Source organism: Anolis sagrei, chromosome Y, assembly GCF_037176765.1.
Source record: "Anolis sagrei isolate rAnoSag1 chromosome Y, rAnoSag1.mat, whole genome shotgun sequence".
Taxonomy (NCBI): domain Eukaryota; kingdom Metazoa; phylum Chordata; class Lepidosauria; order Squamata; family Dactyloidae; genus Anolis; species Anolis sagrei.
The window spans coordinates 54,023,877-54,049,484 of NC_090035.1; the positions used below are offsets into that span (position 1 = coordinate 54,023,877).

At 44.7% G+C, this 25,608-nt stretch overlaps 1 protein-coding gene and 1 pseudogene across 2 annotated transcripts in view; both read left to right on the plus strand.

Annotated features, from left to right (window-relative positions):
- The window catches only part of LOC137095073 (AT-rich interactive domain-containing protein 1A-like), a 238,101-nt gene that overhangs the window by 134,956 nt on the left and 77,537 nt on the right, over positions 1–25,608 (plus strand). For both annotated transcript variants that reach the window (XM_067461282.1, XM_067461283.1), the window contains exons 8-12: positions 5,426–5,741; positions 6,730–6,875; positions 6,970–7,079; positions 12,088–12,297; positions 12,941–13,145. In XM_067461282.1, coding sequence (XP_067317383.1) covers positions 5,426–5,741; positions 6,730–6,875; positions 6,970–7,079; positions 12,088–12,297; positions 12,941–13,145 — 987 coding nt within the window. The remainder of the gene's footprint in view (positions 1–5,425; positions 5,742–6,729; positions 6,876–6,969; positions 7,080–12,087; positions 12,298–12,940; positions 13,146–25,608) is intronic.
- On the plus strand, positions 24,319–24,437 carry LOC137095742 (5S ribosomal RNA; annotated as a pseudogene).

Sequence of the window (25,608 nt, forward strand, 5' to 3'; positions counted from 1 at the left end):
TCGCCACAACGTACAACACGAAGTGCACCCTTTTCTGCGCGTGGGGGGGCAACACCAGCGCAATCCGGCTGTTTTGGCGACGCCTTCCTCTTTTGCTGGATGGGATCCCGGCTGTACATCTTTCCACCCATCCCGTTCCTCACAAGAGTAGTCTCCAAATTTTACCACGACAACACTGATGCCATCGCAGTGACTCCTTTGTGGCCCCACTAACCATGGTTCCCCCTGCTGTCCCACATGATGACAGGAGGCCACTACTCCCTACCAAATCGACCGGACCTCTTGACCACCTCCCACGGGATGGTCTGCCACCCGGACCTCCACTGGCTCCACCTGACCGCCTGGAGAATCCAACCGTGGAGCTCTCCTCTGCCGTACGGGACATCCTAGCAGCGGCCCATAGACAGTCTATGCAGCGGTCCTATGCCCGCAAGTGGGGCCTCTTTGCTGCCTTTACCAGTGCCCACCTCTCACGGCCCCCACTACTGTTCTCATCGACTTCCTCGCCTACCAGGCTCACAGTGGCCTTGTCTTTGCATCGCTCAAGTGCTACCTGGCAGCATATAAGAAGCGACACCACCTCCCCTCCACCTTCGAGAACCCGCTGGTACAGCTGTTCCTTCAGGGCTACAGGAACACATTCCCGGCCCGAATTCTCCCTCCCCCCGCATGGGACCTTCGCCTCATCCTCTCGGCCCTCACCAAACCGCCGTTAGAGCCGCTGTCCTCCTCTGACCTGCCGCATCTCTCCTGGAAAATGGCATTCCTCCTTACCATCACCACCGCCCGCCAGGCATGCAAGCTTTGCGCCCTCCGTGCTGGTGAACCCTACATTTGGTTCCACAAGGACAAGGTGGTCATGCGAACGGACATCTCCTTCCTACCAAAGGTCTCCTTGCTCTTTCACTCAGCTCAGAACATGGTTCTTCCTGCATTCTTCCAGAACCCCTCCTTCCCTCTCAAGTGTGCCCTCCACCTCCTCGATGTCCGCAGGGCAGTGTTCTATTACCTCAATTGCACCAAGGCCTTCAGGAAATCTCCCCGCCTTTTTCTCCAATACAGACAGGACACCAGGGGCAACCCTGTTTCCCTGCAGTGCCTGGTGGTGTGGGTTGTCTTGGCCATCCACCTTGCCTACCGCCTACCGGGCAAGGACCCTCCAGCGGACCTTAAGGCTCACTCCACCTGGGCCGTTGCAACTTCCATGGCCTTCGCCCGGGGCGTCCCACTTGCCGATGTCTGCAAAGCAGCCACGTGGGCCTTGCTGCTGACGTTCGTCCAGCACTACAAGATCAACCTTCTGTCGAAGCACCAGGCAGCATTCGGGAGAGCAGTCCTCTTCTCAACTCTGGTATAACACCCACCATCCGAGGTAGGTGGCTTTTTTAATCTACCACATGTGTGTGTTCCACAGAGTCCACAAGAATGAAACTATGGTTGCTTACCTGTAACCATGGTTCTTCGAGTGGTCCTCTGTGGAATCCACACATCCCCGCCAGTCCTCCCCACATCGCTCACGCCTTGCTTCTCTGCCACTTCTACGGCAGGGAACTAGCAATGGGCATGTGGCCAGGAGTAGACGGGCGGGGCCTTACTCAAGTTATTTATTTACTACCGGACCTGCTGCACACAGGCACCAGAGTACCACATGTGTGGATTCCACAGAGGACCACTCGAAGAACCATGGTTACAGGTAAACAACCAGAGTTTCTGATTAGTTCAGACATGAGATCTCTGGTGAAGGATGCACAGAAAAATTCTATGTAATTACAACATAGCTGCAGCGAGAGAGCTGATTTTTTTGTCGTGTCAGGACAATCAGTCAAATTATATTACATTTCTAACAGAACAAAGCAAACAAACAGACAAAATACAAAATTTGTGAGTTTGGTATTTGATTAAATGTCTTTTGACCAGTATCTGGCCACTTGGAGTGCTCCCGGTGTTGCTGCAAGAAGGTCCTCCATTGTGCATGTGGCAGGGTTCAGGTTGCATTGCAGCAGGTGGTCAGTGGTTTGCTCCTTTCCACACTCGCATATCGAGGATTCCACTTTGTAGCCCCATTTCTGAAGGTTGGCTCTGCATCTCGTGGTGCCAGAGCGCAGTCTGTTCAGCACCTTCCAAGTTGCCCAGTCCTCTGTGTGCCCGGGGGGAGTCTCTCATTTGGTATCAGTCATTGGTTGAGGTTCTGGGTTTTAGCCTGCCGCTTTTGGACTCTAGCTTGCTGAGGTGTTCCAGCGAGTGCCTCTGTAGATCTTAGAAAACTATTTCTAGATTTAAGTCGATGTGCTGGCTGATACCCAAACAGGGGATGAGCTGGAGATGTCTCTGCCTTGGTCCTTTCACTATTGGCTGCTACTTCCCGGCGGATGTCAGATGGTGCAATACCCGCTAAGCAGTGTAATTTCTCCAGTAGTGTAGGGCGCAGACACCCTGTGATAATGCAGCATCTATATATATAAATTTGTTAGGGGCATCCAACGAGGAAACAAAACTCAAAAACCCCCCAACGAAACTTAACCAAAATTCCCATGCCCATAACACAACCCACAAGGTACAAACATATCTACTCAAAATGAAAAACAACACAACAGCACACTCACAAAACAGCAAAACAACAAAACTCAAAAATCCCCCAACGAAACTTAACCAAAATCCCCGTGCCCATAACACAACCCACAAGGTAGAAACATATCTACTCAAAATGAAAAACAACACAACAACACACTCACAAAACGGCAAAACAACAAAACTCAAAAATCCCCCAATGAAACTTAACTAAAATCCCCGTGCCCATAACACAACCCACAAGGTACAAACATATCTACTGAAAATGAAAAACACCACAACAACACACTCACAAAATGGCAAAACAACAAAACTCAAAAATCCCCCAACGAAACTTAACCAAAATCCCCGTGCCCATAACACAACCCACAAGGTACAAACATATCTACTCAAAATGAAAAACAACACAACAACACACTCACAAAACGGCAAAACAACAAAACTCAAAAATCCCCCAACGAAACTTAACTAAAATCCCCGTGCCCATAACACAACCCACAAGGTACAAACATATCTACTGAAAATGAAAAACAACACAGCAACACACTCACAAAATGGCAAAAGAACAAAACTCAAAAAAACCCCCAACGAAACTTAACCAAAATTCCCATGCCCATAACACAACCCACAAGGTACAAACATATCTACTCAAAATGAAAAACAACACAACACACTCACAAAACGGCAAAATAACTGAGCATGCGCATTGGCGCCCAGCCGCAAGTTCCATCGCGCGCGCACATGGCCTTCCGGCCAACGTTCCCTCTGCGGAAACCATGCCCACTCCAAGCCCCGCCGCGCCGCTTCCCACACACACACACATCCTGCCACAAACACACACGCAACCCCACGCTCCATCACTCCCCCCGCCGCCGCACACACACACGCAACCCCACTCCCCCCGCCGCCGCACACACACGCGCAACCCCACTCCCCCCGCCGCTGCACACACACGCAACCCCAGGCTCCATCACTCCCCCCGTCGCCGCACACACACACGCAACCCCACGCTCCATCACTCCCCCACCCCAATCTTACCTCCTTTTACTTCAGGCCACTTCCAAACCCCACCCCCGCCCCTTCCGGCCCTGTCAAAATCTAGGAAAGACAGGAAGGAAGGAAAGAAGGAAGAAAGAGAAAGGGAGGTAAAGAAAAAGGGGGAAGGAAGGAAAGTTAGAGGAAGAAGAAAAGGAAAGAAAAGGAAAGATGGAAGGAAAGAAAAGCGAGACAGCAGAAGAGAAAGAAAAAGGGGGAAGGAAGGAAAGAGATAGAGAAAGAAGAGGAGAAGGAAAGATGGGAAGGAAGGAAGGAAGGAAGGAAGGAGGGAGGGAGGGAGGGAGGGAGGGAAAGAAGGAGAGAAAGAGGGAAGATTGGCCACAGCAACACGTGGCGGGTAAAGGTTGTTATTTCTATGATTATTATGATGCTATTATTCTTCCTCTGAGACCCTTTTAGGGGGAATGGGAGAGGTGCCAGGTCCCAGAGGCAATGCATTGCATTATTGTTATTGTTATGATGGTGGTGAAATAAAAGGAAATAAAAAGTGAAAGAAGGAAGCAAACAGGGAGGGAAGAAAGGCAAAGGAAGAAAGGGGGAGGGAATGAAGGAAAGAGAAGGATGAAACCAAGTAGTGAAAGAAGGAAAGAAAGAAAGAGGTAGAGAAGGAAGAAAGTAGAGAAAGGGGGAGGAAAAGGGGGAAGGAATAGGTAGGGACCTCTCTTTCATAATAGTCCAGATATCTACCTCAACTTTGATAAGTTTTACTATAGGCCACAGCAACGCGTGGCAGGGCACAGCTAGTGTCTTATTAAGAGCCACATCCACTGTTTTAGTATGGTGAGATGTGTTCCACACTGGGCATGCATACTCAGCAGCAAAGTAGCACAGCGCAAGGGCAGATGTCTTCACTGTATCTGGTTGTGATCCCCAGGTTGTGCCAGTAAGCTTTCGTATGATATTGTTTCTAGCACCCAGTTTTTGCTTGATGTTCAGGCAGTGCTTCTTGTAGGTAAGAGCATGGTCCAGAATGACTCCCAGGTATTTGGGATGCTCCAGTGGGATTCCTTCTCACGTGATCTTCAGAGCTCGGGATGCTTTTCTGTTCTTGAGATGAAAGGCTCATGTCTGTGTTTTGGATGGGTTGGGGATCAGCTGGTTTCCCCTGTAATAGGCAGTAAGAGCACTTAGAGCTTCAGAAAACTTCTGTTCTACCATCTCAAAGCTCCCTGTTTGAGCAGTAATGGCACGATCATCAGCATAGATGAAACTCTCTGTTCCTTCTGGCAGTGGCTGTAGATGTTGAACATGGATGGGGCAAGCAAGCTCCCCTGAGACAGGCCGTTCTTCCGCCATCTGTTTCTCTGGCCCTAGAACTCAACAAAAAAGCTCCTATTTTGTAGCAGGTTTCCTATGAGGCGTGTGAGATGGTAGTCCTTTGTGATATTATACATTTTTTCTCAGGAGGAGGCGGTGGTTCACAGTATCATAAGCCGCTGATAGGTCTATGAAGACAGCTCCTGTGATCTGCTGCCTTTCAAAGCCATCTTCTATGTGCTGAGTCAGGTTCAACACTTGCAATGTGCAGCTTTTGCCTTTTCTGAACCAGCTTGCTGTGGGATCAGACATGGGTCTATTTTTTCCGGCATTCTATGCAAAATAAGTCTCTCCAAAACTTTGTAGAGGTGGCACAACAGGGAGATTGGTCTGTAGCTTATGCAAAATAAATAAACTTCCTGATTCTTAGTGTCTCCTCCTTTATGTGCCTTTTTTTTACAATTCACAGGTTGAATTTGTAAAATAAATAAAATAGCCAATATATTCTTCATGATTGCTGATCACTGTCCCCTTTGTTTTGTAGGTGGATATCCCAGGCAGCCAAACTACAATACGATGGCCAATACAAATTACCCCAATTCAGGAATAGGAGGAACCATAAACCCCATGGGAGCAGGGACTCAGATCCATGGTCAGACTGGTGTACCACCCTATCCTGGTCTTCCCCCAGGGAGAGGTTTGACCCATCCTGCTATGGGGAATAGGCCCTATGGACCCAACATGGCAAATATGCCTCCCCAAGTGGGAACTGGAATGTGTCCTCCACCAGGTGGCAGGAAAGCACAAGAAGCCGCCGCCGCTGCTATGCATGCTGCTGCTGTCAATTCAATCCAGAATAGGTAAGTCTTGTGCATGCAGGTGTGTAGATTTCCCTAAATTTAAGATTTAAACTTCTTGTTCACTATCCCTTCGTTGAAAAAGATAAAATGCAAAGTCAGTATGTTGGCTAATAAAGCTCATTCACATCTTAGCTGTGTTAAAGAACTAAGGGAGGCATGTTGTGATACCTTTAGGATCCAAGTGGGCAAAAAATACACCAGATTTTGCAGTAACTGGGAGTGGCAGCTTCCTGTCAAGCAAACTAAATGGAAGGAAGAGTCTTTCAATTCAGACACTGGCACAAAATTGTTGAACCAAAGCAGGTCAAGGGTGATGTGATATGTTAGCTTTTAATTTTACTGTCTCGTGTACCTGCCTAATCCTTTTTCCTACTTGAAGATGTTCGGGCATGGGTTTTTGTGGAAAGCAGAAAAATCGTGGGATTGCCTGTCTATCACCTTCAGTTCTGTTAGGATTCTGCCCCTCTCCTCCTGGGACATATATCAGCCACCTTGAAGCTCTTTGCTAGAAGGCAAGATATAAATAAAACATTATCCCAGAAAAGACAGTAAAAATACTGTATTAGTAATAATAATAAAAATAAATATAATTTATTTGTAGACCACCGTATCTCCCTGTCAGTTTGTTGCAAAAGCCTTCACTTGCAGCTAGTGTCAGTGAAGTACTTAAATTGTATTGAGAGGTTTAGATAGAGCCAGTGAACCACCTCATATTTGTCGTACTTAAGCCATCAAGGAGAACTGTGCTTAGATCTCATCCTCTTTTTAAAACTGCCAGTGGGATTGAAAATCTGATACTAACATAAATGGCAGTAACAGAGAAAGGGGATCCTTTCCAACCTACTGGTTTCTGCATGTCAGTGAATCAGAATACTTAAATGAACTTGCTAAATGTGTTTTGGTAGTATACAGAAACCATTGATACTTACTCATGTTGGAAGCATATGCTCATGGTCTGGTATTACTAATAAAGGCATGTTGTTTTTAGGTCATCTGGTTATCCCCATATTAACCAAGGAGGAATGATGGGAACTGGACCTCCCTATGGCCAAGGAATTAATAGCATGGCTGGCATGCTCAATCCCCAGGGCCCGCCATATCCATTGGGTGGGAATATGGCAAACAACTCTGCAGGTAAGATATACTGTACTCAATACTTGTTTAAGAACTTTGGGATTTGGGATAACACCTAGAAAAGCATTCTCATATTGATTGTTTGATTCTCTAGGGATGGCTGCAAGTCCTGAGATGATGGGACTTGGGGATATTAAACTAACACCTGTGGCAAAAATGAACAATAAGGCAGATGGAACAACAAAATCTGAGTCCAAGTCAAAGGTAAAAATTGGAAACATTTGCATCATGTTTTAAGAAAAATCTGCGTTTTGATTTCTAGCCTTATGACTTGAACCTTCTTATTAATTCTCAATAAATCCATTGAGATAATTGTTGAATGCTGAATCAACAGTTTGTAAATTCCATTGATTGATTGGGTCTTTTGTGCTTGGGACTAATGTAGGAGTCAAGCTAATATAATTAGATTATTTGGAAAGGCAAGGGTTTCTTACTCCCACTTCCTCATTACTGACTTGAAAAAATGCCTTTGTAAGGTTTTTATAACAGAGCACTGTCAGATGTGTGTCATTCGGGCTATGTTCATGCAGACTATTTCTGAAAATAAGGAGAAGATTCTTTTGAAACAATTTGGAGTTGTGTCTCTTAATATTCTCTCTTAATGTTTACTGTTTACGGCTTCCTTGTGATTTACTTCCACCTTGGGACATGTGGAGCTACAAGAAATTTTTGACTCCAAAGATGCTGCTTCCCACTTTATTTCTTTTGCATGCATTAACAGTTTTCAAAAGTGAACAAAACTTTCCTACTTGTGGAAATTGGCAAAGTTATCTCCTATGAAAATGTACAGTAGCAGAATAAGCAGTTATACAGGTGTAACTACTGTAATAGCTAGAATTATGCTCTTGGATTATTGATTTGCCCTGTCAAGAATATCAGTAAAGGATGCTGGAGGCTCCATTTGAGTACCAACAGAGAATGTTAAGGCCTTGTATCCATTGCTCTAATATTAGGAGTTTACATCAAGAACTGGGCTGTATTGATTGCAAGTGCAGTTAATCTAGACTAGAGTGAGGTGCCCTTGGTAGAAAGCCTTGTAGCTTTTGATTTTTTAAAATAAAAGTAAAGGTTTCCCCTTGACATTAAGTCTAGTAGTGTCCGTCTCTGGCAGGTGGTACTAATCATCATTTCTAAGCTGAAGAGCCAGCGTTGTCCGTAAACACCTCCAAGAACATTTGACCAGCATGACTGCATGGAGTGCTATTACCTTCCTTCCGAATTGGTACCTATTGATCTACTCACATTTGCATGTTTAAGAACTGGTAGGTTCTTAAACTGGGGCTAATAGCAGAAGTTCACCCCCACTCCCTGGATTCAAACTGCCAACCTTTTGGTCAGCAAGTTCAGCTCAGCGGTTTAACCTGCTGCGTCACCGGGTTATGGTATCCTGACTTTTTTCCTAAAGAAAATGTTTGGGACAAAGAAGTCTAGTCTTTCAATCAATCATTCAATCAGTTAGTAAAATGTATTGTTGAAGGTTTTCATTGCCGAAATCACTGGGCTATTGTGTGGTTTCTGGGCTGTATGGCCGTGTTCTGGAAGCATTTTCTCCTGACATTTTCCTGCATTTATGGCTGTCATCTACAGAGGATCCTCTGAAGATGCCAGCCACAGATGCAGGCAAAACGTCAGGAGAAAATGCTGCTAAAACATGGCCATACAACCCGGAAACCACACAACAACACAGTTAATAAAATAATTGCATAGAGAACAAAGAGAATTAAAGAATGCCTTCATGGGGGAACTTAGTAGACTCTTTGTTACTGGTAACAAAATATTGAATCTAACCTCAAAATGGTCAGTTGTTTCAAATAGGGTAGCAATCAGGTGATTATAATTCTGGTGTCAAACTTGTCAAACGGCCCTACATTTGCATCTTTAGTGGCAACAGAGTAAACTCAGTTAAATTCAGCCATTTGTTTTCTTTAGATCAGGGGTTCCCAGCCTGTGGGCCGCAAGACCTAAAACAAGGTCAGCAGCTCTAGATTATTAAATATGGTTTTCTGTGAGCGAGCAGATGGCAACTACTGGATAAACTATGTTCTGTATAAGAAACGAGCTGATGTGGTCTATCCAATGCTGTTTTCTGGATCGGTACCCCAAATAACCAAACCAAGTTGACCAAAAATGGATTCATAACCTTTTTTGTACTAATGATGGAGAGTTGTCCCTGGTAAAAGTGGTCCCTGGTAAAAAAAAAAAAAAAAGGCTGGGAATCACTGTTTTAGATGCACATGTAGGACAACTGTGGCCGTGGTGATTCTGTGCTAAATAAAGAGCTCCCCAGTTTCTGTACAAAAGTATCATTTCAAAGATGTTACTCCTTTGTTCTTCATAGCAAGATACTGGCAATGCTAAACAGGAATGCTGCATTGATATTTGTTAGTTTAACTGAGATCCATTTTCAACTCAGTTGCAAATAAACCTGATCTCTTCAAATTCAGAACTGGTCCTATTCTTCAGTTACACCGCATCTAGAAGCCTTCTGCTCAGACTTTGCAATTCAGAGTGCCAAAGGATAGAGAGATGCCGATTGTAAAAATGTTTTTGACACAATCTTTAAATCTAAAATCCAGCTAAATGCACCATTGTCCATCTATGATGATGGCTTCAAAATGAAAGAAGAACGCATTCCCATCTTTGAAAATCAATTCAAAATAAAATACTCACAACGATCCTTTCAAATATTGAATCAAATGAACATTTCCTGCCTTTTAAAAGATGGAAACATTACTTACTTACTTACTTACTTACTTTACTTAGGTAATCCCTCATAGTCCGAGGATGATGGTCCTCCAAGGTCAGTGTTCTGTTGGTGGGTCCATAGGTGACTGTGGAGCCTAATTCTTGATCTGCATCATCTCCCACAATGAGGGCATTGGTTTCCAGGTGGAAGGAGGTCCCGGTCGGGGTTGGCTTGACACGCCTTCCTCTTGGCACGTTTCTCTTTTTTGCCCTCCATTCGTGCCTCTTCAAATTCTACAGCACTGCTGGTCACAGCTGACCTCCAGCTGGAGCGCTCAAGGGCCAGGGCTTCCCAGTTCTCAGTGTCTATGCCAGAGTTTTAAAGGTTAGCTTTCAGCCCATCTTTAAATCTCTTTTCCTGTCTACCGACGTCCCGTTTTCCGTTCTTAAGTTCAGAGTAGAGCAACTGCTTTGGGAGACGGTGGTCAGGCATCCGGACAACATGGCTGGTCCAGCGGATTGATGGCAGAGGACCATTGCTTCAGTGCTGGTGGTCTTTGCTTCTTCCAGCACCCTGACATTTGTCCACTTGTCTTCCCAAGAGATTTGCAGGGTTTTCCGGAGGCAGCGCTGATGGAATCGTTCCAGGAGTTGCATGTGACGTCTGCAGACTGTCCACGTCTCACAAGCGTATAGCAGGGTTGGGAGGACAATAGCTTTACAAACAAGCACCTTGGTATCCCTACAGATGTCCCGGTCCTCAAACACTCTCTGCTTCAGTCGGAAAAAGGCTGCACTCGCAGATCTCAGGCGATGTTGTATTTTGGTGTCAACGTTGACTTTTGTGGAGAGGTGGCTGCCAAGTTAGCGGAAATGGTCAACATTTTCTAATGCTACACCAGAAGGCTGTATTTCTGGCATTGGAGAGGGATTGGCTGGTGACTGCTGGAAGAGCACTTTGGTTTTCTTGATGTTTAATGACAGGCCGGGCTGTTCGTATGCTTCTGCGAAGGTGTTTAGAGTAGCTTGTAGGTCTTCCAAATCAAAGTTGGAAGAGACCACAAGGCCCATCCACTCCAATCTCCTGCCAAGTAGTAACTGCATCTTTAAAAAGAATGTCTTCTTGTAATGAAAAAAGAACTGTATAAGGACAGTTAATATGTATTGCCATCCACCCTGTGTGTTAGTGTCACCCACTAGTTGTTAGCAATAAATGCCACTATTATAAGATGAACAGTATCGGCCACTGGCCAGTGTTTCTGACAGCGAATTTTCCTCTGCAGCATAGTTGAGTCATAAGAGTTTGACCCTGATAAGGGTGAAATTTGGGGCAGTGTTCTGTTAGTTCCCTCGAGGGAAATAACACCTTTCGCTGGTGAAATGCTTCCCATGTTAGTTGAAAGACTTGAGACTATTTCTTCAGTATTGCTCTGAAATCAGGTTAATAGTAAAGAAAAACAAAGTATTGATGGTACTTTTGTATAGAAAGAAGCATCCTTGCCTGCTGTATTCAGAGTTTACAAAAAATCATAAAAATTCTGTAAAAATAAAACACAGTAGGTAATAAACATTATTGGAGCACCTCTGATGGTCATTTTAAAAATCAAAAACCATAGTTGATTCAAATAAAGTAATTGCAACTAAAGTCACATTAACAGAAATAGAAAATCATTATTAATCACCAGAAACTGAGATGAACTGGGCAGATTTGAACTGGGGTGTTACGGGTAATGTCAGATGGCAGTCACATAATCTTTAAGAGTAAATTGTCTACTTGCAGCACAACTTGACATCAAAACTCTCAAGGCCATCTGCTTGCCTTGTGAAGATGGAAACAATAGCCTATTCTAGGAAAGCTAGGCAGGTTCTTATGATACGCTGATTGCTGATCATATATTTATTTACTTACTTACTATATTTGTATCCCACTTTTCTCTATCCCGGAGGGGACTCAAGGCAGCTTACAGATAGGCAGTAATTCAACACCTTAACAGCAACATACAATTAAAATACATTAAAATTTAAATCAAAATTAAGTACATTAAAACATTATATAGGGCTTTATAGACAAAACAAGCCCTATATAATGTTTAAACATTGTCTTGAAACAAATTAGAAGTTGTGATACATTTCTGAGACTTAACAGTTCATGCTTGTTAACTTGGTTCTTCTGTTTCACGATGATGGAAGTTTCTAAAGAGTTTTCAGAAACAGCACTTGATACAATGCATCCCAGTAATTGGTTCTAGCTGTTACAAAAATGTGTAGATTACTGTATCATCTGTGGAATTGTCCAGTTTGTAATGAATAGAAATGCTATTTAGATCTCCATCGCAGTCTTGAAATGATGAAGAGTGTGTTTCAACACTCTGCTAACACACACACACACACACCTTTGTACATATGGGAGAAAACAATTTTATTTTATCCTTTTGCCATGCTTTACAAAACGATCTCAAAATACTGCATTTCTTGCGCTCCAAATTGCTGTGATTCTCTAGTCTGCTTCTTTCTCTTTTTTACCTAGAAATCTAATTCCTCCACTACTACAAATGAGAAGATTACTAAACTTTATGAGCTTGGTGGTGAGCCAGAAAGAAAGATGTGGGTAGATCGCTATTTGGCCTTCACCGAAGAGAAAGCAATGGGCATGACCAACCTTCCAGCTGTGGGCCGAAAACCCCTAGACCTGTACCGTCTCTATGTTTCCGTGAAGGAGATTGGAGGGCTAACTCAAGTGAGTGAACAGTTGGGGAACAGTTAGATCACATTCAAAATCTGCCTGTATTTGGTTGTAGCCTATTTATGGAACCCTTCTTAAGGTGATAACCAAACGCATATAGTTTCACAACCCAGGTGTGACACACACACACAGAGACACAACTAACTAACTAGCTGTTGTTTATGCGTTCAGTCGTTTCCGACTCTTCATGACCTTATGGACCAGCCCATGCTAGAGCTCCCTGCTGGGCGTCACTCATGAGCAAAATGCTTAGAAATAATTGAAAATAGTTTATAAACTATCTTCATTCCCTTTTAAGAATAAATATTTGCTTCTTTTTGTAATATTCTCAGCCGAGCTCCTATTCATGTACATTTCGTCATCCAACTCAGAAATACATGTGAATTATTTACCATAGATTCACCTAGGTTTTACTGTTGATGTTGTGGCTTGTCTTGAACTTGGAAGTGTTTTGTAGTTTTAGTCCTCTCAGATAGACAACTACATTGTTTACTGATTTTTAATCTATTATTAGAATAAACAGATTGTTTATAGTTTTCTTGCTTTCCCTAAACCTTATTGGGATGCCTGTCATTTGCCTGTAAAAAGTTTTGGAGTGGGATGTGTTTAAAAAGTTGGCCCTTTTGGTTTTGTGCAGGTTAACAAAAACAAGAAATGGCGTGAGTTATCAACCAATTTGAATGTGGGCACCTCTAGCAGTGCAGCTAGCTCCCTGAAGAAGCAGTACATCCAGTGTCTCTATGCCTTTGAATGCAAGATTGAACGAGGAGAAGATCCTCCCCCAGACATCTTTGCAACTGATTCAAAGAAATCACAACCCAAAATACAGCCTCCATCTCCAGGTGAGTCACGTTTGACTACTGATTCCCATTATTTATTGAGCTAGTCTTGCTAGATCAGTATCTGTATAGGTATCTAGTAGACAAGTGTTTTTCAGTTATCTAACATGAGAGGCTGACATTTTTGTTTCCTAATGTGCCAGAGACTGGTACCATATTTGTGCCCATTGGATACAACCATTTCTTTCCTTCCTGGAAATATTATGTACTGGCAGTGGTCCACAGATCACCTCTTTGAATACTATTGCAGTAAAGCATTATTCGTGTGAAAATACCACAAATGCTTAGCCAGCTCTTTACTTCAGCTAGACATGAGAATTCCACTGATAACACTTTTATCACTTTTACAAATGAATTTTCTAAGCAGCCTTCCTGTGTCCTCCAAAAACCATTTTTGATAGTATTTGTGATATCAAATAGTATTTTTATAATAATTTTATTAATATATATATTTTCAAAAAGGAGAGGGAGAAAAATTTAAAAGAACAGAACAGGAACGGGAAAGGGATTGGGAAAGGAAGAGGGTAAAGGGAATGGGGGAAAAAGGGGAAAGTTCCAATTATCTTCATCGTGGTTTATTTTGTTTCTAGATTTCCTTTTCTTAGTCTATGCTCCCCCTCATCATTCATCTTTTTTAAGGGACAATTCTTCTTTTACATTGATTGAAGTATATTATCATACTAGCTTGGGGACCCAGCAATGCTTGAATTACTCAAGAAAGGCATTGTTTGTTTTGGGAAATTTGTTATCTCTGGATACAGGATGAACTACAACTTCTGCGCAGGTGGGTCATTCCGTAGCAAGTATGGTCCAGATCCATTGTAGGTTGGGTTAACAGTGCTCTCTGGATGTAGGTAAACTACGGCTCCTCTAAATTATGGTGAATTCTTCCCAAATCTCTTGTTCAGTTGCTGATCAATTCCTGTTTGCTTTATGCCATAGGAATGAGTAGGAAAGGGTTAAGTGGGAGGCATTGGGCGGGATCATGTAAATTTGGAGAGAGAAAGGAACCCTGGGAATAAAAACAACATCTAGATGAAATGATCCCCGAATGAAAGCATTCCTTGGGTCTTTGGTGTTTGGGGAGGACATTGGCAGGGGGTGGGCTACATATTCACGGTGCTCACTATAACCTGCAATGTCAGTTGAGAGAGTGTCTTTGGAGGCGTCTCAGCGCTTAGAACTATAGCCTGTTTGTGGAGGCAGGAGGCTGTCTGTGTAAGTGGACACCTCCGGCACATACGTACATACACACATTTTCACTTTTATTATGTGTTTAGATTCCAATTTTCCCTTAACATATATTCTTTGAAAGGTAGCCAATCCATTGCTTTCTTGGGTTTTCCTTGGTATTTTATTACTAATTAGGTCAATTTGTCCATATTTATAATATCTTGAACTTTTATTAGCCATTAATCTATTGAGGGTGTTTATTTTATTCTCTAAGTTCTTGTGTGTGATATCAAATAGTATTAATGAAGACTTTGGGTGTCTTCCACTTTACCTAGAATAGCTATTTTCAGAAAAGAGAATAATTGAGATTGAACACTACAACAGAGATCAATGACCAAGCCATTGAAATGGCTTTCCCTTCTATGGAAAGATCTTGTGCTTTGTCTAGAAAAGTGGTTCCCAACCTTTTTTTGACCAGGGACCACTTGGTCAGAGATCACTTTGACCAGGGAGCACTCTCCAACAGTACCAAAAGGGTTATGAATCTGTTTTTGACTAACTTTAGATTCGGTTTAGTTATTTGGGGTTCTGATTCAGAAAATGGCATTGTATAGACCACATCAGATCTATTTTCTGATACAGAACATATACCATCCAGTAGTCGCCATCTGCTCACCCACAGAAAACCATATTTAATAATCTAGAGCTGATGTGGTCTATGCAAAGGGTCCGGGCTGGTCAGCAACAGGGAAGGAATGGCAGGTGTCTTGAAAGGAACGGAAATAAAACAAATAAAATAAATAAATAAAGAGGAAGGAGGCTCGTGGACCAGATTTTTATCCTCGCATCCCACTGGAGGTCCATGGCCCACAGGTTAAGAACCACTACTCTGGAATATTACATGTGTTTTTTAAAGACAAAAAAGTATGAGTACTAGGCTGCAGCAATACATTTAATATTGCTGCCTAGCATGAATCTTTGATATGAATATAATGTTCTAGTACAGGCCTGCACAAACTTTGGCCCTCCAGGTATCTTCCATTGGGCAAGCTGGCTAGGGCTTTGGGAAATTAGAAGCCCAAACACCCGTGAGGCCACAGGTTATGCAGGCCTGTTGTAGTATAACCTAGAATCTCAAATCTGGGTTCAACATCTGTAATTGTCTCCTAGTATATAGTATGCCTTTTTGTCTGAAATGCACAGCTTCATCTTTGAAGCGTAGCTTGTGCTGTAGTCTTGTGGCTTCTGGAGACAGCATTGGAAGGTACTGCAGAGGGTGGGAGGACCACATGTCTCCCATTTTCCACACCACTATGTTTCTGTGGGCAGTGTTGAACAAAAAGTCTTCTCTAGAACATCAGTGACAAAAAGCCCAGGAGTCTAACTACATTGTCTCAGTTTCAGTGATCAAGAGGGAGAGAATTAATAGACATTGAAAGTGATTTCATTGGTGTGCAAAGGAAAAAATAAAGTAGTTCTCAGTAGGTCATACATTCTTGTCTTGAATAAATCTTAGGACACACATTGGGATCAAGGGCTCACTACTGGATTGAATTAAATGTAACTAAGCATAACATGCTTCATAGAGAAAAATAAGTTACATATTTTGAAGAAGAGTACCAAAAGAGGTGACAAGTGATGCTTTAACTCAGTGTTTCTCAACCTGAGGGTCGGGACCTCTGGGGGAGCGGGGAGTTGTGAGGAGGTTTCAGAGGGATTGCCAAAGACCATCTGGAAACATATCTTTCTGATGGTCTTAGGAACCCCTTTGGCAGAGAAGACTGTCCTTCTCTTCCTTTTTGGAAACAGACTGCAAATCCTCCCACCAAAAACCTTTATCTGCTGTGATTGGCTGGCCTCTTGGCCTAGGGGAGAACTGTTTCTGAGTCTCCAAGCAGGGAAGGGAGAGCAAGCGTGCTCGGCACATGGCAGTGTGGTACAAATGTGCAGGTGTGGGAGAGCGTGTGAGGCTGGAGGGAGGCTTGAGCCAATGAGTCCCTTCAAGGCAGGGGGGTTCTGTGTGGGAAGTTTGGCCCAATTCTATTGTCAATGGAGTTCAGAATGCTCTTTGATTGTAGGTGAACTATAAATCCCAGCAACTACAACTCTCAAAATCCACCAGTGTTCACATTTGGGCATATTGAGAATTCTTGCCAAGTTTAGTCCAGATCAATCATTGTTTGAGTCCACAGTGCCCTCTGGATGTAGGTGAACTACAACTCCAAAACTCAAGGTCAATGCCCACCAAACCTTCCAGTATCTTGTGTTGGTCGTGGGAGTTCTGTGTGGCAAATTTGGTTCAATTCCATCATTGGTGAAGTTCAGAATGCTCTTTGATTGTAGGTGAGCTGTAAATCCCAGCAGGTACATTTTCCAAGTGACAAAATCAATCCCCCCAACCCCACCAGTATTCAAATTTGAGTATTGAGTATGTGTGCCAAATTTGGTCCTGTGAATGAAAATACATCCTTCATATCAGATATTTACTTTACGATTCATAACAGCCGCAAAATTAGTTATGAAGTAGCAACAAAATAATTTTATGGTGGGGGGGTCACCACACCTTGAGGAACAGTATGAAGGCGTCCCGGCACTAGGAAAGTTGAGAAACGCTGCTTTAACTATTATTATTATTATTATTATTATTATTATTATTATTATAACTTTATTTGTACCCCGCTAGCATCTCCCGAAGGATTCGATGCGGCTTACAACAGGCCGAAGCCCACACAATACAACAATACAATACATAGCAAATAAGACAATTAAGCAGAAAAACAAATACAATAGCAATACAACAAGACAATATTAAAAACTGAGCCGGCCGGAGTAGGGGTACAGGTTAAAAGTGCTGATGTGTCGGAGGGATATGGGATTATAATATAAGTGCGGTGTGCAGTGTGCGATGGTCTTGATTCTGACTAAAGTGCTTCTGGGATTTGGAACTGGGGTTTCTAGTCAGAGAAGGCACATTTGAACAGCCAGGTTTTCAAATTCTTTCTGAAGACTGCCAGTGTAGGGGCTTGTCTGAGATCTTTTGGGAGGGCATTCCAGAGGCGGGGGGCCACCACGGAGAAGGCCTTGTCCCGTGTCCCCACCAGACGCGCTTGTGATGCGGGCGGGATCACGAGCAGGGCCTCTCCAGATGACCGGAGTGAGCGTGTGGGTTCGTAGACAACGATGCGGTCACGCAGGTAGGGTGGTCCCAAACCGTTCAGGGCTTTGTAGGTAAGCACCTGCACCTTAAATTGGGCTCGGAAAATAAACGGCAGCCAGTGGAGCTCTTTAAACAGGAGGGTTGACCTCTCTCTGTAATGGGCCCCAGTTAACATTCTGGCTGCTGCCCGCTGGACCAATTGGAGTTTCCGAGCCGTTTTCAAGGGCAGCCCCACGTAGAGCGCGTTGCAGTAATCCAGTCTAGAGGTGACTAAGGCATGGACCACCCCGGCCAGATCAGCCTTAGCGAGGTACGGTCGCAACTGGAGTACAAGTCTCAGTTGTGCAAAAGCCCTCCTGGCCACCGCCGATGCCTGAGCCTCAAGCGTGAGCGATGAATCCAGGAGAACTCCCAAGCTGCGGACCTGTGACTTCAGGGGGAGTGTAACCCCGTCCAGCACAGGTTGCCACCCTATACCCCGATCAGGTTTGTGATCGACCAGGAGGACCTCTGTCTTGTCGGGATTGATCTTCAGCTTGTTCGTCCTCATCCAGATAGACACAGCGGCCAGGCACTCGTCTAGCACCCGAGAGGCCTCCTTGGAATTGGGTGGAAAAGAGTAGTAGAGTTGTGTGTCATCTGCATAGAGATGGCACCCAACTCCAAAACTCCGGATGACCTCTCCCAGCGGTTTCATGTAGATATTAAAAAGCATGGGAGATAGAATAGAGCCTTGCGGGACCCCACAGGTTAAAGGCCAGGGATCCGAGCAGGCATCTCCCAGCTTCACCATCTGGGTTCGACCCTCCAGGAAGGACCGAAGCCACGACAAAACCGTGCCCCCAAGACCCATCCCAGAGAGTCGACCCAGAAGGATACCCTGATCGATGGTATAGAAAGCCGCTGAGATGTCCAAGAGAACCAGCAGGGTCACACTCCCCCTGTCCAGTCCTCTACGGAGGTCATCCACCAAGGCGACCAAGGCTGTCTCGGTGCCGTGACCAGGCCTGAAACCAGACTGTGACTGATCTAGGTAATTGATGTCATCTAAGAAACCCTGGAGCTGAAGGGCGACCACCCGCTCCAGCACCTTACCCAAGAAAGGGAGGTTGGAGATCGGCCTGTAATTGTTCAGCACCGTAGAGTCAAGGGAGGACTTCTTAAGGAGTGGGCGAACCACAACCTGTTTTAAGTTAGATGGAAAAATCCCTTGCTCCAACGATGCGTTAATGATCAACACAAACCTATCAACCAACCCCTCCTTGGCAGCTTTTACAAGCCAGGATGGGCAAGGGTCTAGGGCCGAAGTGGTCGCCCTCACAGCCCCCAGGACCTCCTCCATGGTCTCAGGAAGAACAAGCCGAAAAGAATCCCACAAAATTGGACAAGCAGATGCCTCAGTCACCTCCTCTGGCACTGCGATGAAATTTAACTAGACATTCTGTCTGGAACGGAGAATGCATCAACTTGAACCATAATTTCCAAGAGTGCCTAAGTGTAGTCCCTGAGTTCACTTTTGAGGCCCTTGAAGTCTCCCACTGCCTCCACAAATGTCCATATCACATTTTCTTTTTTTAAGTGATACCAAAAGATAAGCATATGTAAACATGCAAAAATGCCCCCACTTCATCTCCACACATAAATCCAAACCATGTACTTCTATTTTCCTCTGCTGCTGCACTCAAAATGACAGTCAAAAGTGATATGATGTTACTTCTTATTGCCATTTTGAGAGAAGCAGATATGGCCCTTGAGGTGGATCAGTGGGGTGATTTGCTCCCCAATTCCCACCACTGTGAAACAACCTAAAGTGATTTGTTTGGAAGTTTTTTATTTGTATACTGCAATTGAATTTGACTACAAAATTTCAATAGAAGAAACCTTGGTAACCTAGCAGACTTAACATTGAGATCCTTTTGCTTCTAATTGCCTTGGTGCCCCTTCCTGTAGTCTTTTCAGGGGGGGGGGGGGGGCGACAAGAGATTCTTAACAGGGTTCCATGCTGTAATCCAACTTGATTCTCATATTGATAGAAAGGATATGGATAATGCTAAAAGACATATGAAATATATGTATACATTAGCAATCTTCACTCAGTTAGTTTCACAGTAATAAATGCCAACATGATTCTCAGCACTGTGTTTAAAAATGTGGGTTACATAGTCAGTGTATTTGCTGCTGTATGCCCTTTTTCTTGAGCAAACCACTGGATACCAAGCAATTTGCTCTTTACATTAAATTAATCCTGTTCATATTCCAATTTTATGCTATGCCTGAATACATTTTTAGTTGAAGAATGGATTGGCAAGAACATCACTCTGTCTTGTAATACTGAGCACTGCTGTACCTCCTGACTGGAAAGTCTTTTGAAAAGGTGCAGTGGTCTCCTAAGGGAAAATCTGATGCCAGTTTTATTTATTTACTAGCTTGGGGACCCGGTGCTGCCCAGGTTATTAGAGAAAGTGGGTAATGGCGGATCTGTATGCCAAGTTTGTTCTTTATTGGTCATTGGATGACAGTTTGTTTTCAGGAAGTGAGTGAAGGTACTTGAAGTCCCATCATCCACGGTCCACCCTCCTCCAAACAGCAGCAGGATATAGAGTGGGTCATGGGGGCTCTGTGTGCCAATTTTGGTCTTGATCAGTCATTGGATGAGGATGGCAGTGGTTTCAGTAAGTGAGTGAAGGTACTGCAAGTCCCTTCTTCCATGGTCAACCCTCCTCCAAACTGCAACAGGATGTAGAGAGGGTCATGGGGCCTCTGTGTGCCAATTTGGTCTTTTTAAAAAATATATTTTTATTAGTTTTTATTTTACAAGCTTACATTAAAAACATGAGGTAAGTACAATAGGGTGTTTTGGGGGAAGGGGAAGTGAAGACGGGAATTTGGGGGAGGAGGAAAAGGAACAGTAAGGGGAATAGGGAAAGCAGGAAGGCAGAGCAGGGGTTGGGTTTGGGTAGGTTGGGCACTTCCAGATTCGCCCAGGGTGATTCATACAATTAATGTTTACCTACATTTAGAGGTATGTATTCCAAGTGTACACTTATATTTGTTTGTCCTTATATATACATTTGTTCTAGCATACATTTTTATCTCCTTGCTTGGTTTGCTTTACCGGTTTCTTATTTATTTAGTCCTTGGATTTCATTTATGGATATAGATTATATACATCTCTTTATTTTCCCCCTTTATAAATTCTAACACTACTTTCCAGTCGGTTCTTTGGGGTTTTGTGTAGTTCTGAGAGATTCTCTGAATCAGTATATCCATTAGGCCTGGGCGGTTTCGTTCGTTAATTTTGTAATTCGTTAAATATTCATTAATTTTAGCAATTACAAAACAATTACAAAACTTATTTTTAAACCGGAAGTGTTTTTAAATATCGAAACGGCATGCGCCAAATATTTTTGTATTTCCGTCCATTTCGGAAATACGTAAGATGGCTATGCTTGCTGGGAGCTCTCCTCTCTCTCCTCTCCTTAGCCAGTCAGAGCCTGAAAGAGGAGGAGGAGGAGGAGGAGGAGGAGGAGGAGGAGGAGGAGGAGAGGGCAGGGAAGACGCCGGCTGAGCAAGCGAGCAAGAGGGCGAGCGACCCTCAGCGGGAAGGCGGCCCGTCCCTCCTTCCTCACCTTTGCGGTGGGTGTGCTTCGTTCTCCCAATTCCGCACTGAAACCTTAGCGGAGGGCTGGGCTAGATGGCCTTTGGAGAGCCCTTCTCCCAATTTCGCATTGAGGCCATAGCAGAGGGCGGGACTAGATGGCCTTTGGGGAGCCCCTTCTCCCAATTCTGCACTGAAACCTTAGCTTCGGAGGAGCCGGGCCCGACTCGGCGGCAGCGCTTGACGGCCCACCAGAGTGAGTGCCTGCCTTCCCTCCTTAATAATAATTTCTCCTCCCTATTCTACTAAATTAATAATTAAATTAAAAAAATATTGAAAAAATATTGGAAAAAAAAGGGCGTCATCTTTACAAAATGTTTTGTAAATATTAACGAAATTTCGTAAATACCGAACTTTTTAAAGGGAAAATTTTGTAATTATTTTAAATATCGAAACAAAAAAACCCCCCAAATACAAATCGATTTTAGAAACAAATTTTTGTGTTGTTACCCAGGCCTAATATCCATGGTTATTATGTCCATTATTTTGAGAACCCAATGGTCCATGGTTGGAATATCTTTGTTTTTCCACATTTTTGCTAGAGACATCCTCGCAGCAGATATTAGGTAAAAAAATATCATATCTTCATTTTTTTCTAATTTGAAGTCTAATAACCCTAACAGTAGTGTTTCTGGTTTCAACTCAAATTTTATATTTAATATTTTTTTTCTATCATCTTGTGTATTTGAGACCAGAAGTTTTTTACTTTTCTACAGTTCCACCAGATATGAATAAATACACCTTTTTCTTATTTATTTTATTTTCCCTTCGTGGTCAACTGTGAATCGCACATATGGTATTTCCTGCGCCTGCGCAGACAGTTCGGAATCTTCTAGAAAACTTATTAGACACTTTTAGGTGGTAGCCACGCCCACTCTCTCCTTGAGAGTATATATAGCCAGTGGGAGGGGCTACTACCTCAGATCTTTTCATCCGCCGCCATTGCAGCAGCTAGGAATCTTTCTCTCATTTTTCTTCATTTTTGACTAGCGTTTATGGACTGCGTGAATTTTTGCCATTTTATTTTTATTTGAGTTTAATTTTGTTTTTTATTTTGTCATGGTGATGGTATGTTGACCACCACTTTTTTTAAGACGTGTCCCTCATGTGGAGGGAAAAGCAGCCCTATGGATGGGCTTTTTGTGTCAGCGATGCCTGAGGAGAGGCCTTGGGGTATGATCTGGCATCTTCTGCTGCCGTTTCTCACCCTTCGGACATGTAAGAGTCATCCTATGGCTGGCTCATCTCTTGAGCAGGCCTTTCCTTTCACCCACCCACCCCGCGCCTATTTTCAGGGGAGTGGTGTTTGGGCCTACTGCCCCGGTGGGGAATACTACCGCTGAGGGGGCCATTTACCGTGATGCAGCTGAAGGGCCTCAGTACTTTCAAGTGTTTTTTGTATTGTTGGATAGCCGTCTGGCCTCAGTCAGGCCCAAGGCTAAGTAGCCCAAGGTGGCTCCACCGCCTACCGGGCAGAGAAAGGCCTCTGAGTGGGCCAAACAGCCGAAGAAATCTAAAAAAGAAAGGCAAGTGAGGCTGTGGCCTTAAAACTCCTCAGCGCTGCCCCTGGTGGCTGTTGCTACTGCGGCAAAAAGCGCGGGTTTTTTTCCCGCCCTTGCCGACTCCGGAGGAAATGTGAGTGCGCACAGGCACTGATTCTTCCTGGGCTGCTCCTCGATGCAGGGAACGTGCGCTGTCGAGCGCAGATTGTGCCCGGGCTGCCCCTCGACGCAGGGTGCACCCCGGTGCCAGCCCATGGGTGCGCGCTCTCAAGCGCAGATCCTGCTCAGGCTGCTCCTGAGGCAGGGAGCGCCCCGACGCCGGCCCCACGCGCACAGAAGCAGCGTCTTCACTTGGCCTGAGCCTGCCCCTTGAGGCAGGGAGTGCCCTAGTGCCGGCCTCTGGCGAACTCTAAGCCCCTCACCAGAGTGGTGCTTCCATTGGGGCCATCTACGGCTCGAAGCCGCCCTGGGCGCCTCTCACGGGCCCGGCAATGGCCCTGGCGCTCTCATGGGGACCTCCCTCGGGCTTGATGCTGATCCTGGCGCCCCTCCCGAGCTCGATGCCTGGCATCCCTATCGGTGTCGCCAAGGGAAGCTCCCTTCGGTACCGAGCACTCCTGGGGACACTCTCAAGGCCACTCACCTCGCATCTGTTCTTGCTGTCCCCAGAGGCCTTCGCCCTCGCATTCTAGGCCCCGGCCTCGAGGCTCTACTTTCTCCTCTTTAGGCTTGAGGAGCCGATACCGGGCTACTTGCAATGGAAGGAGATCCCTTTGATCCCTTTGCCATTCAGGCACAAGGTGGGGGGGGGGGTCTCTAGCCATAGGGCCCCACTAGAGAAGGGGCCCTATGGAGGGCCTTAGTCCTCCCACCCCCCAGTAGGGCGGGCTTTGGCAGTGTTCCCTGCAGGGACACTACTGCTACTTTAGACCTCGGGCTCCATTGCGGGGACGTGCCGCCTTCCCTGCCACTCAAATGGCAGCCTCCACGTCCATGGTTCTCATTTCCACCCTCATGGCTGCTCAGCAGGCTTCAACTTCAACAGCGGCCTCTAGAGTTCATTTGTGGAACTGCACCAAGGCCCAATTTCTTCTCATTTCAGTCAGACCTTCTTACTCCCCCTGGTGGCGAGTCTTAATGCTATTGGTTTATCATATCAGAAGTGAATTGAGGATACAGTTATAATGTAGTTTGAAACACAAACAAGTTATAAACTTGGCACGATGCTAATGTCCTTTGACCACAAGCTGGCTACTTGGAGTGCCTCTGTTTGCATATGTCAGGGATCAAGCTTCATTGTGGTGAGTTCTCTGTGGTATGCTCTTTTCCACACCAACATGTTGTTGGCTCCTCTTGCAGCCCCAATTTCTCTTAGGTCTTAATGCTGACTCTGAGTCTTTGGAAAGCACCCCAGAAGCTGTGGACACTTCACATGAGTCAGAGAACCCTCTTCTGATGCAGTTAATGTCTTTTCAGCTGTTATGGTGCATATGGCAAGGCTTTGAGCTTACCCACATTGGAAGCACCTATCCCAGTGGGTGATCCCATCTTCCCCTTAGAGCAGCAACATTCACCGGCTCCTGTAGTATTACCTTTGCTATCCATTCTTCTCGCATTGCTCTCACCTCTGCCAAGTGGGTGGCACATCCATGCGAACCTAATTCAACCATCGTGGACGTGGCCCAGGCCTATGGCCATACCACCTTGAACACGCCCAATCTTGTCTGTTCTTGGAAGCTAAGTAGGGTTGGGCCTGATTAGTACTTGGATGGGAGACCGCCTAGGAATGCCAGGTGCTGTAGGCTTACTAAGAACCCTTGTCAACTCCATCAGACAAGGAGAGGTGACTTTAGGGGGAGAAAGGTGCATGTTTTGGCAGGCTTATTCATTGGCCTGGCCCACTGTGGGCATATATGGGGCGTATTAAATGTTGATTTCGTCTAAAATTGCCCCCTATCTAGACCACCTCTCTTGGAACAGACAAGAGGCTGAAACATACCCAGGGATGCATCAGACATCCCACAGATTCGGTTTTCGGTTCACCCTGAAATGTCCATGATGATGCCTTCAACTCTTGTCCTCCTTCACTTGGAGCTAGTATATTCTTTCTCACATTGAACTTTAAACACCCTCTTAACGACCTGTGTGGAGCATGTGTTGGCTCTTCTGTGTTGGGTTTGGGACTACAGCCCTTGGCCTCAATCTGGCATAGCATGCCTGGTGCAAGAGGCTATTAAGGGTGGTTACCCTATCAAGTTTGTAATCTGGTGTGCTATTAGTGCTTGACACCTTCTTCCCCTCCTTGTGGGGAAACCCAGGCCTTGTTGTGGAAGGAGGTGATCGGCCACCTTCAGTGTTCTTCTGTTCCCTTTTCTCCCATTGCTCCTGAGTGTCTAAGAGGGACGACGACTAGCATCCTATTCTGGGCCTAAGGGACATCAACCAATGTATCAGTTTTCCCAAGCTTTGGATGAGATCGTTTTCTACGATCCTTCCCCTGTTAATTAAGGATGTTTGGTTTGCCAGTACACATTTCAGGGATATTTATTCCTTAGTAGGTCCCGTCCCTTCAGGATAAGGGACCAGACCTTTTTGTTTGATATTCTGTCATTTGGGCTTCCAGTTGCTTCTTTTGCTTTCATCAAGTATATGGCTACTGTGCTGACCCATCTTGCCTCAGTTGCATCGTAATTTATCCACATATCAAGGACTGGCTATTGCTAGCTAAATTAAAACCCTTACTTTCTTTTCATATCTGTTTATGCTGTATCTCCTGCAGTTCCTAGGTCGGGTTGTCAACAAAGAGAACATGTGACTGCAACTACAACCACGGGACCGCATTCATGCCTTCAACACTGTCCATATAGGCATGGTTCTCAATTCGATTGCCTTAAGGATGATCCTCATACCTTCTTTGAGACCATGAGAGGTGTATTAACCTCTAGTCGTTTACCCATCAAAACAATATCTGTGCCA